At 38.7% G+C, this 17297-nt stretch overlaps 1 protein-coding gene across 1 annotated transcript in view; it reads right to left on the bottom strand.

Annotated features, from left to right (window-relative positions):
• NUP35 (nucleoporin 35) overlaps nucleotides 1-8918 on the bottom strand; it is a 33488-nt gene extending 24570 nt beyond the window's left edge. The window contains exons 1-3 of the mRNA XM_065927941.1: nucleotides 8825-8918; nucleotides 3069-3239; nucleotides 781-908 (exon numbers count right to left, since the gene is read on the bottom strand). Of these exons, the coding sequence (XP_065784013.1) occupies nucleotides 781-908; nucleotides 3069-3239; nucleotides 8825-8864 (339 nt within the window). The 5' untranslated portion in view covers nucleotides 8865-8918. The remainder of the gene's footprint in view (nucleotides 1-780; nucleotides 909-3068; nucleotides 3240-8824) is intronic.
• Nucleotides 8919-17297: the final 8379 nt, after the last annotated feature.

Genomic DNA, 17297 nt, shown 5'->3' with positions numbered 1-17297 from the left:
GTGATAGATAAAGCTCCTAAGAGATTCATTCATCCCAGAGTCACTGTTAGGATTAAATGAAATAATACATGAGATGAGGGCATGTACACTACAGACACTTCATAAGTACTGGACACTTTTTTGTGCTATTAGTCCCATCAGAACAGAGAATCTCTACCTTGCAATCCATAATCGAAAGTAACACTAGCAGGACACCTACATCCACACCAGCCAAGATTTAGCGTCACCAGCAGAACACCTACACCAGGAACGTACTAAGCCATCACTCATAAACACGCAGAAGGAAGCATTTTTAGTAAAATAAGTAAACAGCTCTAAAAGGGCATTGGTCTTATACTAATAAAACCATCCCTAAAAATAATCATCTCAAATCATCACAAGGTACCTGAGATCTGGATAAAACCCTGGATCTTCATTTGTTCTGTCACAAAACTATGTATATTGAACTTTTAAACAATCATTGACTTAAACAATAATCATTTCTACATGTTTATTAAAGAGGCTGAGGGTATGGACAGGTGTAATAAGTACCTCTTTAAAAATCACTGAATTACCTACACAAGGAAATTACCTGAATTCTATTACATTTTTAAGCACATTTCATAATAAGCACAATTTAAGTAGACTCTATGGTAACTGTCCCTAATGCTTATTTCTATGCAACAGAGTTATACTAAAATAGACTTCAGGGAAACATTTCAAATTACTGACCCTCACTGTATAACCACATGAAAACATGAAATGAGTACGTATGGTCATAAATGCGGATATGTATATCACCTGTCTTCTTGAAGTTAAAGGCGTCGATCCAAGTCCTGGGCTGGAAATGTCATCATAAATACTTCTAACTGGCGGAGCTCCACTTTTATCTTTATGAGCTGGTACAACAGGCTGCGGCGGTGATCCACCTAACAACGTACAAAAGACACAGTCGGGTGAGGAAACAAGGGAATCTCCCACCTAGCTGGTAAGACCCTTTAATGTTTTTAAAGGAATGGCTTAAACTCCTGTCTCCCAGTGTTTCTCAAACCTTAATACACAGTCACTTGGGCATCTTGTTAAAATTCGGGTTCTGTCTCAGACCGTGGGGAATGGAGCCTGAGATTATGAATTTCTAACAAATTGCCAGTGATGCTAGTGTTGGTGATCCATAGATTGCCCTTCCAGAACAAAGCTTCCAGAACAAGGACTATATAGAAATTTTAGTTTTTAGTGAATGCATACAAGTTTTGTTTTCTCTACAAAATGCTTAACAATTCAATACCAAATTTAATCCTATTTCTCACTAGAAATAGAATTTTAAACAGCTCCAGTTTGTATATGCTTGAAAAAATATAATATTTTAATATGGAATTTGACGGTCAAGTTCCTATGTTTCTCACAGTAAAAATTTATAAAGAACATAATAAACATAGAGGAAAAGGACCAACTTTGGGGGATACAAAGAGGCCTGCTTAAGTCAGAGAATCATCAATGTCAACTAGTAGAGCAGCCCACACCTTCTGTAAGACTAATGTCTGAGTCAAGACAGTACATTGGAGCACAGGCTACAGAACAAGACCGGCCCAACCTTTAACCGCCTGTGGTCACTGACCAGCGAGCTCCAGCAAGTTCTACACTGCACTTAGCCTCAGTTCACTCCTCTAAGAGAGAGGCATGACCAGCTACTCTTTAAGATCAATAAAAGAACAGGATCACATATAAAATGCTTAATAAGATACTCCCTGGCTCATAAATACTTAATATATGGTAGCTACAACAATAAAATAATACACTTGAAATATGTAAAAATAAATAATCTGTCTGAGATAATGTTTCTAACTGAATCGCTTCAGTTATAACTTTGATAATTCTCCCTGATAAAACTTTAAAAAAAAAAATTATAAACCACTTTAACACAAATAACACCTCACAGGCATGCATGCTAAGTTCTTGAGTCGTGTCCAACTCGTTGCCACCCCATGGACTGTAGCCCACCAGGCTCCTCTGTCCACGGGATTCTCCAGGCAAGAAAACTAGAGTGGGTTGCCATGCCCTCCTCCAGGGGATCTTCCCAACCCAGGGATCAAACCCAAGTCTCTTACATCTCCGGCATTGGCAGGTGGGTTCTTTACCACTAGCACTAATTGGGAAGCCCAATAATATCTTAAGGACAATTAAAGAAAGAAGAATTTCCATTTAAACATCTATTAAAACACTTATTAGCTCACATTGGAATTCACCATTTCTGTAGCTCTCAATACTCGTGGTCAAAACTTCCAAATTATCTTTTAAAATATTTGTTTGCTAAGAGTCTGTATCAGATGTTTCATTTACATAACAATATTTTGTGCTGGCAACTGCAAGACATAGTTTGTGGAGTAAGTCCTTTCACTAAACACAGTGAGTGAGAATCTTAACTCATTAAGACTAGAAGTTAAATTCATATCTACAAATTTACAAATTATACTTCTTTTGACTGAATATTTGCTGCTATTATTTTAAGAGGAATTTTTTAAACTGAAGCAGGTGAAGTTGAATGACCATATTCTCCTCTCCCCACCCAAACACACTTAACATCTCTGAAATAGGAATAATTTACAAAAAATGGCAAATGGTGTATCATATTTAGTGTTTTTCTCTCCTAGTGGTGCTTAATGGTGAATGTTACAATCAATGCTAGATTGAAAAAATGCAGTATGCATATTTTTAGGAAATGATTGTTAGAATTAAAGTAAACTACACTGCTTACACCTGTTTCAATAATTTTAGTTGATGAAAGTGAAAGCTGCATCACTACTCTTTTTAAAATTCTAGTACATGTACTGATAGTACTTAAAACTACACTAAGCAATTTAACTTTGTTGTCGTCAAATTACTAAGTCATGTCTCAACTCTTTTGAGACTCCATGGACTGTAGGCTGCCAGACTCCTCTGTCCATGGGATTTCCGAGGCAAGAATACTAGAGTGGGTTGCCACTTCCTTCTCCAGCGGATCTTCCCAACTCAGAGATCCAACCCGCATCTCCTACATTGGCAGGGAGTTTCTTCATAGCTGAGTCACCAGGGAAGCCCAAGCATTTACCTACCTCCAAGTAAAGGTGATCTCATTTCCATTACTCCTATGGAAGGGCCACTAATCGATCGAGGCTGTGGAGTCACTGGAGCTGGCAAATCTCCCATTAAGAATCCAGGTAAGAATTGGGCATTAACCCCTGGCTTTGGAGACGTGGGTGAACCCAGCATCATTGGTTCAGATCCTAAATGAATCAGAAAATAAAATACAGAGAAAGGACTTCAATGTAATAATAGGTAACAAAAAGATACAAGGACCAGTATAAACAATTTTGAGAATTTAATAAAAATTGTTAAATATTACAGAACCACAGTTAAATTATTTTAAAAACCATAAAATTTTTCCAGAAAAATATGAAAATATTTGGAACAAAATAATATTTGACAGCTGTTTACATTATTCATAGATTTAAGAACCAACAATTATTTTTAAATTTTAGCTTACTGACTAAAAAAAAAATCCCTAATACATATAGAACAACTTCTTTCCATTTTTGGCAGTTTCTACTATGTAACAACCAAAAACAAGGACAGGATGAACTAGCAACATAAAGTCGAAGCAAATTAGACACAACAGGTTTAGCTGCATGTCCCATTTTTCTTTCCCCATACACAAAAACCGTGTCATTTCTGTAATAAAAGTGTAACTATGCGCACATTAAAGCACATATGAAATAACAGTGATGACAGCATACCAACTAAGAAATATGCTTGGGGTAATTTTTTAAAACCATTCATTTTAAAGTTAGGAATAATTAATAAGTCTCCCTAACAGAAAACCAATTAAGAGGAGAACTGATACTTCATGATGATCCATTCAAAAGTATTTTTCACAATTTATAGGATAAGTAATATTATTATTCCAACTATGAAAATAAGGAAGCTATTCAGTTCAGTTCAGTCACTCAGTCGTGTCCGACTCTTTTCGACCCCATGAACTGCAGCACGCCAGGCCTCCCTGTCCATCACAAACTCCCGGAGTTTACTCAAACTCATGTCCATCGAGTCGGTGATGCCATCTAGCCATCTCATCCTCTGTCATCGCCTTCTCCTCCTGCCCCCAATCCCTCCCAGCATCAGGGTCTTTTCCAATGAGTCAACTCTTCGCATCAGGTGGCCAAAGTATTGGGGTTTCAGCTTCAGCATCAGTCCTTCCAATGAACACCCAGAACTGATCTCCCTTAGGACGGACTGGTTGGATCTCCACGCAGTCCAAGGGACTCTCAAAAGTCTTCTCCAACACCATAGTTCAAAAGCATCAATTTTTTGGCACTCAGCTTTCCTCACAGTCCAACTCTCACATCCATACATGACTACTGGAAAAACCACAGCCTTGACCAGATGGACCTTTGTTGGCAAAGTAATGTCTCTGCTTTTTAATATGCTATCTAGGTTGGTCATAACTTTCCTTCCAAGGAGTAAGCATCTTTTAATTTCATGGCTGCAATCACCATCTGCAGTGATTCTGGAGCCCAAAAAAGGAAGCTATTACTTCTCCTAATTTCAAAACAAAATAGCACAGTAAGGAAAACATGAGTTCTAGAGTCAAGAGACCCGGTTTCAAGTCTTTCAGAAAGATGGACATAATCACAGCACTCAGCTTTGATTAGAAAGATAGCTAATAAAGCACTTAACTCAAGTGCCTAATATACAATCAGTACTCACAAGTGTTAGTTATTATTATTATTATTATTATTATTATTCTAATAGTACCTTACAATAGCCAAAACTCACTACTGTGTACATGTAGAATTTGCAATTTCTGCTTATGAAAATTTAATTTTTCAATTATCTAACAAGCCTGATTTGTGATTTATGGCACTCAGAAAGTTCAAACACTTGACACTTTATACGGCCTTTATTAACTACACCGGTTGGTGATGGACAGGGAGGCCTGGAGTGCTGCAATTCATGGGGTCACAAACAGTCAGACACGACTGAGCAACTGAACTGAACTGAAAGCATCAAAATTGTGTTTAGTGCTATCCAAATGCTGTCAGTATTTACTCTTCCTCTTATTTCTCACTATAGCAGACCTTGATAGTAACAATGCAAGCACATGAAAAAGGAAAAGAAAGCAAATACTGAAACAGGTGTGAAGAGCTACATTACATTGTAATTACTTCAAAGTGCTAGGTACCATGTTACCACAGTACTACTAAATGTTTCCAAAGAACATAATACTAAAATCAAATCAAAAGTCTAAACAAAAGTATATTATGAACATATATTTATAAACCCAAAGTACAAAGTTTTAGGTACCATCTCCCAGCCCCAAAAGAAAAAAAAAAAAAAACAATACAAAACATATATGGGCTTCCTAGGTAGCAAAGTGGTAAAGAATCACCTGCCAATGCAGGAGACACAGGAAATGGCAACCCACTCCAGGATTCTTGCCTGGGAAATCCCCAGAACCTTCCATGGGGTCAAAAAAGAATCAGGCATGACTTAGCTACTTAACAACAATAACACCAAGTATAGTAAAAATTAAGTCAAAAAAATTTTGGCTCATCTATATCAATGTATGACAAAACCCACTGAAAAATAAAAAATAAATAAATAAATAAAACATTAACCTGCAAAAATTTTAGATGTATATATAGATTTAAAAGTTTAAAAAATCATAAAAATCCCCAAAATAATCTCAAATGTAATATTAAAAAGAAAAAAAAAATTTTTGGCTCATCTAAATACATATTGTGATACAAGAGAAATAACCAGAGTGGGGAGGGCCAAAGGACTCTTACCTAAACTGTCACTTACCATCGGGCCCTCAGACTAATGTTCCTTAGAGAGTTACATTGGTGGATCCTCAAGCCTTAAATTTCCATTTCCGAGTCTCTACTCCTAAAATGTTAAGTGGTGTGTCTTACTCAGCTAGCATTGTTTGTTGAAGTAACCATTAGTTTTAGTGCTCCATTACGTGCTAGGAATGCTCAACTACTGCACAATTGCACTCATCTCACACGCTAGCAAAGTAATGCTCAAAAGTCTCCAAGCCAGGCTTCAACAGTACATGAACCATGAACTTCCAGATCTTCAAGCTGGATTTAGAAAAGGCAGAGGAACCAGAGATCAAATTGCCAACATCCGTTGGATTATCAAAAAAGCAAGAGAGTTCCAGAAAAATATCTACTTCTGCTTTATTGACTATGCCAAAGTCTTTGACTGTGTGAATCACAACTGTGGAAAATTCTTAGAGACGGGACTACCAGACCACCTGACCTGCCTCCTGAGAAATCCGTATGCAGGTCAGGAAATAGTTAGACCTGGACAGACATGGAAAAACAAGACTGTACCAAATCGGGAAAGGAGTACGTCAAGACTGTATATTGTCACCCTGATTATTTAACTTATATGCAGAGTACATCATGCAAAATGCTGGGCTGGATGAAGCACAAGCTGGAATCAAGATTGCTGGGAGAGATATCAATAATCTCAGATATATAGATGACATCATGTTTATGGTAGAAAGTGAAGAACAACTAAACAGCCTCTTGAGGAAAGTGAAAGAGGATAGTGAAAAAGTTGGCTTAAAGCTCAACATTCAGAAAACTAAGATCATGGCATCTGGCCCCATCACTTCACGGCAAATAGATGGAGAGACAGTGGAAACAGTGACAGACTTTATTTTTGGGGGGTCCAAAATCACTGCAGATGGTGACTGCAGCCATGAAATTAAAAGACATTTGCTCCTTGGAAGAAAAGTTATGACCAACCTAGACAGCATATTAAAAAGCAGAGACATTACTTTGCCTACAAAGGGCCATCTAGTTAAGGCTATGGTTTTTCCAGTAGTCATGTATGGATGTGAGAGTAGGACCATAAAGAAAGCTGAGCGCTGAAGAATTGATGCTTTTGAACTGTGATGTTGGAGAAGACTCTTCAGAGTCCCATGGACAGCAAGGAGGTCCAACCAGTCCATCCTAAAGGAAATCAGTTCTGAATATTCATTGGAAGGACTGATGCTGAAGCTGAAACTCCAATACTTTGGTCACCTGATGCAAGGAATTGACTCATTTGAAAAGACCCTGATGCCGGGAAAGACTGAAGGCAGGAGAAGGGGACAACAGAGGATGAGATGGTTGGACGGTATCACGGACTCAATGGACATGAGTTTGAGTAAACTTCAGGAGTTGGTGATGGACAGGGAGGCCTGACATGCTGCAGTCCATGGGGTCGCAAAGAGTCTGACATGACTGAGTGACTGAACTGAACTAAGGTGCTGGGAAAATGTTTATAGCTCGTCTGGAATAAGGATTTAAACAATATCAGCTAATGTCAGATTTCGACCAGGGGTTTATTCATAATTGTAACCCCAAGAAATATATACTCGACAATGCTTTTGTTAAGCAGAACACTTTCATACTGGAAATGAAAAGTTTTCTGACCTCTAAAATAATACAAGACATAAATACCTAGCCATTAGCTGAGTATCTCCCCTGATATTACACATTTAGATTTTTATAACTAATAGTAAAACAGTTCAAATTACTCTATTGTCAAAAGAAACTGATTTTGTACAAAACATGGCCAACATCATATAGCCTTCAATTCTAATAAAACTCATTCTACACAGACATACCGTGCTTGCTCTCCTTTCCAAAGTCAGAAAGTTATAATCGAATTTTCAAATACGTCTCTATGATAATAGTTTATTTTCTGTTTTTTTTTTTTTTGGGGGGGGGGTTCTGTTTTAAGCTATTCCACGATTCTCACAAAAGCCACAACTCAACCGACACACACACAATAATCGACATCCAAGATTGACATGCAATATTTTTTTCAACAACATATATCAGCAATGCCCCCATTATATAACGGAAATGATTGTTTAAAATCATTCTGCTGCTGCTGCTAAGTGTCTTCAGTCGTGTCTCGACTCTGTGCGACCCCATAGACGGCAGCCCACCAGGCTCCCCCGTCCCTGGGATTCTCCAGGCAAGAACACTGGAGTGGGTTGCCATTTCTTGCTTCAATGCATGGATGTGAAAACTGAAAGTGAAGTCGCTCAGTCGTGTCCGACTCTTCGCCACCCCATGGACTGCAGCCCACCAGGCTCCTACGTCCATGGGATTTTTCCAGGCAAGAGTACTGGAGTGGGTACCGTAAATGTAGAGGAATGTAATGTAGAGAAAAAGATCCTCTACAATAGAGTCATTTTCCCAAGATAAAGAAAATGAAGCGAACTCATGGCTTCCTATTAAGGGAGTATCTCAATGGTTGCCATCACCTGGTTAATTAAATAGCGAACAACTCAAGTTTCCATTCAAAACACATTCCTTTCGCGAATCCCGGGAGGAGTTGCAATCAAGCAGTAAGGAGAAGCCTAGGAGACCGAAGAGCGGTGAAAGGTGACCACACTCCAGGGAACCGCCCACCCACGCGTTCACAGGTGAGGACCTTCCCACCACCGCTTGACAGGATCCGGGAACCCAGCACAGCGTCCGCCGCGCCGGCGGAGTCTCAGGTATGGACAGGTCTGGCTCTGGCTTGTGGGGAGGATACAAAGCGGCTTAGTCACCACAAGACCGCCGTTTCTTCGACTTCCTCGGAGCCCGCAGCGTCCCGGAGCCCCCTTAGTAGCTACAGGGTGGCGACGCCTAGAGAAAGCGGTGGACTTGGAACCTGGGGGCGTGCCAAAGGGCTAGCTCTTTGCGGCTTGAAATTAGCAGACAAGAAGCTACGATTACTGTCTCTCAGCGTGCCCGCTTTCAAGCTTACAGTGTGCATCGCAGTGCTAGCGGAGGAAAAGCAGGTTTTTACTCACCCAACGTGGGCGCCTGGGGTTCCACAGCAAAGGCTGCCATCACAGCAGCAGCAGCACTCACCCCCGGACCTTCCTGATTTTCAAAAATGGCGGAAACTCTCCCCACGGGTGTGGGCGCGCTACCTTATGGGATTGCGCAACTTCCGGACATGCGCTGTACCTCTTGTGGCGCCGGCGCTGTCATTTTGGCTTAGGGCAACAGTCCGCTCAGACTACTTGTGCGGGAAGAATTTCTCTGGTAAAGTGATGAAACAACGTGGAAGTTGTGATTTCGGGACTTCAGCCTCCTGATTTGTCGATGCTTGAGTCGTATAGGAATACAAGTTACAGTAACGCTTTCATAGTTAGCGAGAGTTTACCCAACGCTCTTTCTCAAGTACCGCCTGGAAAAGTTGCCTTTGAGAAACAGATGATGCCGCTTTCCAGTGTCAATTTCTGGGCCTTAGCTGCATGACACCATTCTCAAAGCATATTTTCTACAATCTCTATGCCTTTTTTTTTTAATTTTAGGTTATAGAGGCACAGTTTAAGTGAAAGTGAAAATCGCTCAGTCATGTCCTACTCTTTGCGACCCCATAGACTATATAAATTCTCCAGGCCAGAATACTGGAGTGGGTAGCCTTTTCCCGTCTCCAGCGGAATTTCCCATCCCAGGAACCGAACTGGGGTCTCCTGCATTGCAGGCTGATTCTTTACCAGCTGAGCTATCAGGGAAGCCCATTTTACTTAAAGCATAACTTATACTTGCTGTCTTATTATATACGAATATAAAAAAAAGATTAAATAATGAAGGCTAATGATACCCGTGAACTCACCACATTGCAGAATCTTGTGTGTTCCTCCCTATGCCATCCCTGCTGTCTGCCTTTCCCTACTGCGCTGCTTTTCTTTAGATATTATTTGAAGAGTGCGCACACACACACACACATCTTATTTATCAATATGTGTGTGTGAAAATAAGTTTGCAGCAACATGAATGGACCTGGAGATTATCATAGTGAGTGAAGTAAATCAGACCAAGAAAGACAAATATAATATCACTTATATGCAGAATCCAAAAAAAAAAAATGATACAAATGAACTAATTTACAAAACAGAAAGAGAAAGAACTTATGATTAACAAGGGGAGAGGATAGGGAGGACGGATAAATTGGGAATTTAGGACTACAACAGATAACCAACAAGGACCTACCGTATAACACAGGGACTTCTGCTCAACACTGCAATAACCGAAATGGGAAAAGAATTTGAAAAAGAATTCATATATGTACCTGTATAACTGAATCACTTGGCTGTACATCTGAAATTAACACAACATTGTTAATCAACTGTAGTATAAAATTAAAATTAAAAAATAAAAGGAAAAAATATGTTGTTTAGTTTTGCTCACTTTGTTTTATTAAAGTGATGTGCTACATGTGTGTATTCTGAGATTCTCTCTGATCCATACCAAACTCACTATCCTCCAAATACTCACCATCCTCCCTATTTCCTCTGGGGTTTTCCTGAAATCCCAAATCCAGCCAGGATTTTTCTAATCTGGGTGAGGTAATAACAATTCCAGCATTAAATGACAAGTTTCCAGAAATCAAAGCTTAAAACCACTTACAGATGAAGTGACTTTTTCTTAACAGATGTTATGTATGGGTTGAACTCTCGCCCAAGATAAATGTTAAGATCCTAACCTCCAGTACATATGAATGTGACCTTATTTGGAAATACAGTCTTTGCAGATGTAATCATGTTCAGATGCAGTCATACTGAATTACTACAAACTTCGGGGCTTAAACCAACACAAATTTATATTTTATAGCTCTAGTGGCCAGAGATCCAAAATGTTTGTTATAGGACTAAAACCAAAGTGTCAACAAAACTGGTTTCTTCAAGAGGCTCCAAGGGAGAATCTGTTTCCTTGCTTTTCTAACTTCTGAAGGCTAACCATATATTATGGACTTAGCTTCTGGCCCTGTCTTCCTGCTTCAAAGCCAGTGGCAGAGCATCTTCTATCTCTGACACTGTTTCTCTCTGCTTTTGCCGCCACATGGTCTTTTTCTTGTATAGTAAAATCCCCCTCTGAGTCCATTTTATAAGGATCTTTGTAATCACATTTAGGGCCTACTCAGACAATCCAGGATAATCTTCCATGGTGGTAATCAGTTGTGGTGATTAAGTTAATAATCATGTCTATAAAGTAACATTCATAGATTCCAGAGATTAAAATGTGAATAACTTTGGAGGCTCCATTCAGTCCCCCACACCCAGCGATTCCCTTTCTAGAAACCAGGTACCAAGAAAAATTCATCAATGATGGGATTTCAATATAAATTATGATCTAGCCAAATAAGAGAACATCATGCACCTGTTAAAAAGAATTAAATGGATGGGATATGTGACTGTATGTATTGATCTAGAAAAATCTCCATGATTGGTGTGAAAGAAGCAATTTGAAAACATTATATAGCATCATTTCATTTTAACTTAACAAAAGTATAGATTTGAGAACAGATGCAAAGAGACAGAGAGACAGAGATGCTTATTTAAATAAAGGAAAAATCTAGAAAACATTCCTTCCAAACTATTAACAGGGAAGGTAGAATGGGAGAGGGGTTTGTAAATCAGGGGGCTTAAGAAAGGCCCTTATTTTACCTTATATAACTTTTAGTAGTTGATTATAGGCATTATTTACTATTTTTAGTATTCTTCGAATTAACACACTCTCTCTCCTTTAAGAAAGCCATTTTCTTTCAGTTGCTTTTCATTCTTCTACCCTTTAAAATTGTCTCTTTCCTTACCAAGTTATAAAGATGCCTAGTTGTCCCTCTCACAGAAACTTTGCTATATCTTGTTCTTTTTCCTAACTACCATACACGAATTTCTCTCACATTTTCTCTCCTTTTCTCAAGATCTCAAAGTAAGAGCCTACAGATTTTCATAGATGATCTATTTCCCTAACTTCACCATCTTATTGTTCAATTCATTACGTACTGGCTACTATGTAAATCTTATGAAATTACTGATCCCCATCTATTTTTCTCTTTGTGGCCAGATTAAGCCTGTCTTCTTGATATCTGCAGTAGTCAACAGCTTTGACCATCTTTTCGTCTAGACCATGTTTTCTATGTTTTTGGTGAGGCTACACTTCCTATTTTATCCCATAACTTTCTTTTTCTGGTTTTTCTATACCTGATCCTACTTTATTCTAACCTGGACATATTATTAATAGTCAAGACTTTGTCCTCTCTCTTCTTAAATTCTTTATGTTCTTTCTGGGAGTCCTCGTAAATTGTCATGTCTATGCCAAAAAAAAAAAAAAAAAAATTCCAATAATGTAAGCCCCAGCTCTCTAAAGCCAACTGATACTTTCCCAGATGCTTGATGAGCACATCAAGCCTCAAGAATAAACTCATGTTACCCCTAAAACCAGCCCCATTCCAGTTGTCCCTCTTTCTATTGACCTCTTAGAGATTCAAAATCACAGTATGTCAGAGTAGACTCTAAAACGATAGACATTTCTTCAAAGTTCAACTCATACACTTAAACCCTGTATTACTTCAATTTGTATTCAATCTCTTTAGATTGTAAAATAGAAACAACACCTACTTTGAAAGGTGGTTATGCTTAGTGAACTGAAGTGAATGCTTAGTACAGGCTTCCCTGTTGGCTCAATGGTAAAGACTGCCTGCCAAGGCAAGAGACATAAGAGAAGTGGGTTTAATCCCTGGGTCAGGAAGATCCCCTGGAGAAGGAAATGGCAACCCACTCCAGTATTCTTGCCTGGGAAATCCCATGGACAGAGGAGCCTGGCAGGCTACAGCCCATGGGAGTGCAAAAAATTCGAACACGACTTAGTGACTTAACAATAACAATATGCTCAGTACAGTACCTGGTCCGTTTCGCTTTTTCTGACTTCCATTTTCCCTTCCATCAAACACTCAGATACCAAGTCCTATTCTTTCTCTCTCCTCAGTGCCTAGACAATTGCGGTCAACTCTGAACAACGCCATGCCTTCATTCTCTCCCACCAAACACCACTATCCAATGCCCCCTTCCTTGGACACACGAGTCAGCTGTCCCAAACTCGCACTGACTTCCTACTCCCTACAGTAGCCTCATTTTCTCCAACTTCACAAGCTTCACATGTGGAGCACTTGCCAGCCACTGGTGTCTCCCATTACACTGTATACATTCTCACCCAGGCAACGAGAGAAGAGGAAAATAAGAATCCTTTGTGGGTGGAAGTTGCTGTAGACTGAATATCTGTGTTCCCATAGTTCATTTGTTGGAAATCCTAGCACCCAGTATGATGGTATTTGGGAGTTGGGAACTTTGGGAAGTGGTTAGGTCATGAGGGTTAAGTCCTCATGAATGAGATCAGTGCTCTTATACAGGAAACCATCCAGAGCACGCCCCAGTCCCTTTGGTCATGTGAGCATAGAGCAACAAGATGCTGTCTGTAAGCCAGGAAGCAGGCTCTCACTTGACACCAAATCTGCCATATCTTGATCTTGGACTTCCCAGCCTCCAGAACTTTGAAGAAATAAACTTCTGTTGTTAACACATCCCCCAAGTCTATGGTATGCTGTTGTGTGTGTGGTCAGTCACTTCAGTCATGTCTGACTCTTCACAACCCCATGGACTGTAGCCTGCCAGGCTCCTCTGTCCTTGGAAGTTTTCAGACAAGAATACCAGAGTGGATAGCCATTCCCTTCTCCAGGGGAACTTCCCAGCCCAAGGATCAAACCCATGCCTCCTGCACTGCAGGCAGATTCTTTACCATTGGGCCACCAGGGAAGCAAACAGCACAAACAAACTGAGACAGGTCAGCAGGAGCATCTCTTTTGCTGATTCAGCAGGCACCCTAAAAGGAATATATATTGTCACCCTGCCTTCACCAGGGGTGGGTGAGAACCTCAGTTTCAAAACAGTCTCTTCACGCTCTCACCCTAGCTTTCTGCTCCAATCAATTCTCCCATTATTCCCCTTTGCAAGTGTTTCAACATTTTGTGAAAGATCTTCACATTATACTCCTTGCTCACAGCAGTACCCCTGTTTAGCATCTCTTTGCTTCCCATCCCAATTTACAAATTTCTGTTATTGCAAGTGGCAGCTCTCTTCCACCAGGAAACATGCTTCAGCCCTGCCAGCCTTCAAAAATCAATTCATCTCAAAATGCCCAACCCATCATTTCTCCAACTCATTTGCTACAAGATACTTGTTGTTTTTTTTTAAGTTTTCTTTTCAGCCCTACTAGATGAATTTTCTTGAGGATAGGATTGTAATATTTTCTATTCTGTTTTTCTATCACTTTTCAAGAAAACTATGTTGAAAAAGTAAATGAACAAATTTTAATAACAAACTCTATATAAACAATGAATAAGTGTAATTATCTGATATAACTTATTTGATGCAATTTTCATGTTTTAAAATGTTTAAAATAATAATTTTACACATTAATTCTATTAGAAGTGCTTATTATACATATTATAAATTGAAGACCTATTTGTAGTTCTGCTTATCCTTTTTTGGTAAAGTGAAATTTGTATAAAATTAAATAAAATGGGTTATCTTGAATGAGTAACATTGTATAGCACAATTTTACTTCTTATGTTTCTTGTTAAACTACTTTAGAAATACTGCATAGTCTTCATCATAGTCTTCTGCACATGGATATTATTATCTTAATTGAAATACTTGCTTTCCTACTTTCTTTTCTGAACATGGTAAATAAAATGTCAAAGTGGAACACCTGTTCCTCATTTCTATTCTGGGTTTGTGGTTCTCTGAATGCTGCCTTCCAGTGACATATGATTCCATCAGTGTTATTTTTGATCAATGATCAGTAGGTCATTGATTTTCAGACTTATATGGAATACTCTTTCATTTAACAAGGTATTGTGCAGATACTTAATACATACAACAGAGCCACTCTGGTTGAGGGGGAAAAAAAGACAGGAAAAGTGCAAGCCCCACTAACTCAGGATTCTTGCCCCCTCAGCTATCAATTATCACCTTCAAATGACTGAAGCACTTGGGTGAAATCCCTAGGGCTACAGAGAGTCCAATCTAAAGATTAGTTTCCGGCTAATATACATTTCAACTTTCTTCCAAACACAAATTTTTAAAAAGTCAGAAATGTATTTGAGACATGAAGTCTCAAAATATATTAATTTTCAATATATTTGATGTATTTGCAGCCAAACTACTGTGTGTCTGTCATAGACACTGAATACTCATCAACCTGTTTATAAATGTCTACTAATATAAAATGTTTGTATATAAACCTAAATTATTAAATCCCACTCCTAGTCTATTTTAAAAATAAAAATAAATAATTTTTTAACTGACGCAAAGAAAAATGATATCCACCTTTGGTAAGAATTTAGAGAAAGAATAGAGTTTGTCACCTTTGAAAAGAGAGCCAACAGAGGCACCATCGTCGCACTCACGTTCCCATCATCTGAGCTTTTGGCAGCTGGTGTAGCATAGGCAGGCCATGGCGTAGATTGTGATGTCACATAAAGCATATGGAGAGACCATGATTTCATAGGGCCCAGGGACAAGTGATCTCCAAAAAAGCTTTGTGGTGTTTAAAATGTAGGGATTTTGTCCAGAAAAAATGCAAGTCAATTAGTTGTTATTTGCATTGTCTGATCACTATAAATAGTAATGGCAAAAGCTACATCATTAAAAATTAAAATCAATATTATATTTGGAAACTTGCCAGTATTTTTCTGATTTCATTATAGTAAACAACTGGCAGAAGGAGGGTAGCCAAATATCAAAAGATATATCAGTGTAACTGACTCACTTGTCTTTTAACCGATTAGATGGTTCTTAACACCTGTTGGGACTTCCCTCGTGGCTCAGCTGGTAAAGAATCCACCTGCAATGTGGGAAACCTAGGTTCGATCCCTGGGTCAGGAAGATCCCCTGGAGAAGGGGAAAGCTACCCACTCCAGTATTCTGGCCTGGAGAATTCCATGGATTGTATAGTCCATGCGGTCACGAAGAGTTGGACACCACTAAGAGACTTTCACTCACTCACTCACTCACTAACCACCTGTTGGAAGTAAAAAGATAATATCAAAACATACATATAACTATAGGAGAGAGTGGCGAATAAGCAGAATACAGGATTTTTAGTGCAATGAGACTATTTTGTATGATATTATCATGGTGGATACATGTTATTATAAATTTGTCAAACCCAAAGAATGTAGAACACCAAACGTGAATCCAAAGTAATGTAAACTATGGATCTGGGGGGTGATAATGATGTTTCAATGTAGTTTCACCACTTACAACAAATGTACCACTCCGCTGGGAGATGTTGATAAAAGAAGAGGCTAAATATGTGTGAGGGCAGAAGGCAGAGGGACATCTCCATACCTATTGTTCACTTTTGCTATGAATGTAAAACTGTTCTAAAAAACGTAACTTTCAGGTGTTATAAATTATTTTTTATAAATATAAACATATTATAAATAAGATTTCATTTCCTGCTTTTATATTTGAACTATTAGATAGGTTTAATCAGATACTTGAAAGCCCCATGGAAGTTTTAGCAGGAAAAATGGACAATACTGGAAAAAAATAGGATTTACTTTAGAAAAAGTTTTGTCTGGGATTTTCCTTGAAATAATCCTCTGTAATAAGTGAGGGCAGAAGCAGTGGAAGAAGAGGACAGTTCAGCATATCCTTTAAACAAGAAAAGCCATGAGTTGATCACTGTTGATGGCTAATTGATTATAGTATTCTCTAATTTTGTGTATTTTGACATTTTTCCAAGTTAAATTCTTTTTTTAAAGCAATAATGAGAAGGGATAGGCTACCCACTCCAGTATTCTTGGGCTTCCCTGGTAGCTCAGACAGTAAAGAATTCGCCTGCAATGCAGGAGACCCCAGTTCAATTCCTGGGTTGGGAAGATCCACTGGAGAAGGGAGAAGCTACCCACACCAGTATTCTGGCCTGGAGAATTCCCATGGACAGAGAAGCCTGGTGGGCTACAGTCCATGGGGTTGCAAAGAGCTGGACACAACTGAGCGACTAAGCGCAAGCACAGTACTAGGGTGTTCAAAGATCATACATTCTCGCCCAGTTTGTGTGAACAAATGAGAGTGAAAAATCAGTGAAAAAGTTACTCTTTTCCTACTTGATAATGTCTTCACTTAGAGAAGTGGCGTTTTGTTGAGGAGAAGTGCAAATCTTGACTTAATAAAAATACTTAGTAGTTATATGACATTAACAACTCTAGGACTTAATTTTTTATTCTGAATAGTGGAAATTATAGTAGCTACAATGTATTGACTTACTCAGTGATATATAATATTCAATATTCAATATATATTCAATAACTGAAATTTATCCTAATGCTCTTGTATGTCATTCAGCCTACTACATAGCTTTTAATAAGCTTATTTGGCTTCTTCCCCCATTAATTCACCAAACAATTCTTGCCAACATCACCAAAGA

This window comes from Muntiacus reevesi, chromosome 3 (assembly GCF_963930625.1).
Source record: "Muntiacus reevesi chromosome 3, mMunRee1.1, whole genome shotgun sequence".
NCBI classification, from domain to species: domain Eukaryota; kingdom Metazoa; phylum Chordata; class Mammalia; order Artiodactyla; family Cervidae; genus Muntiacus; species Muntiacus reevesi.
The sequence above is the reverse complement of the archived record's forward strand: the minus strand, read 5'-3'. Positions and strand labels throughout refer to the sequence as shown.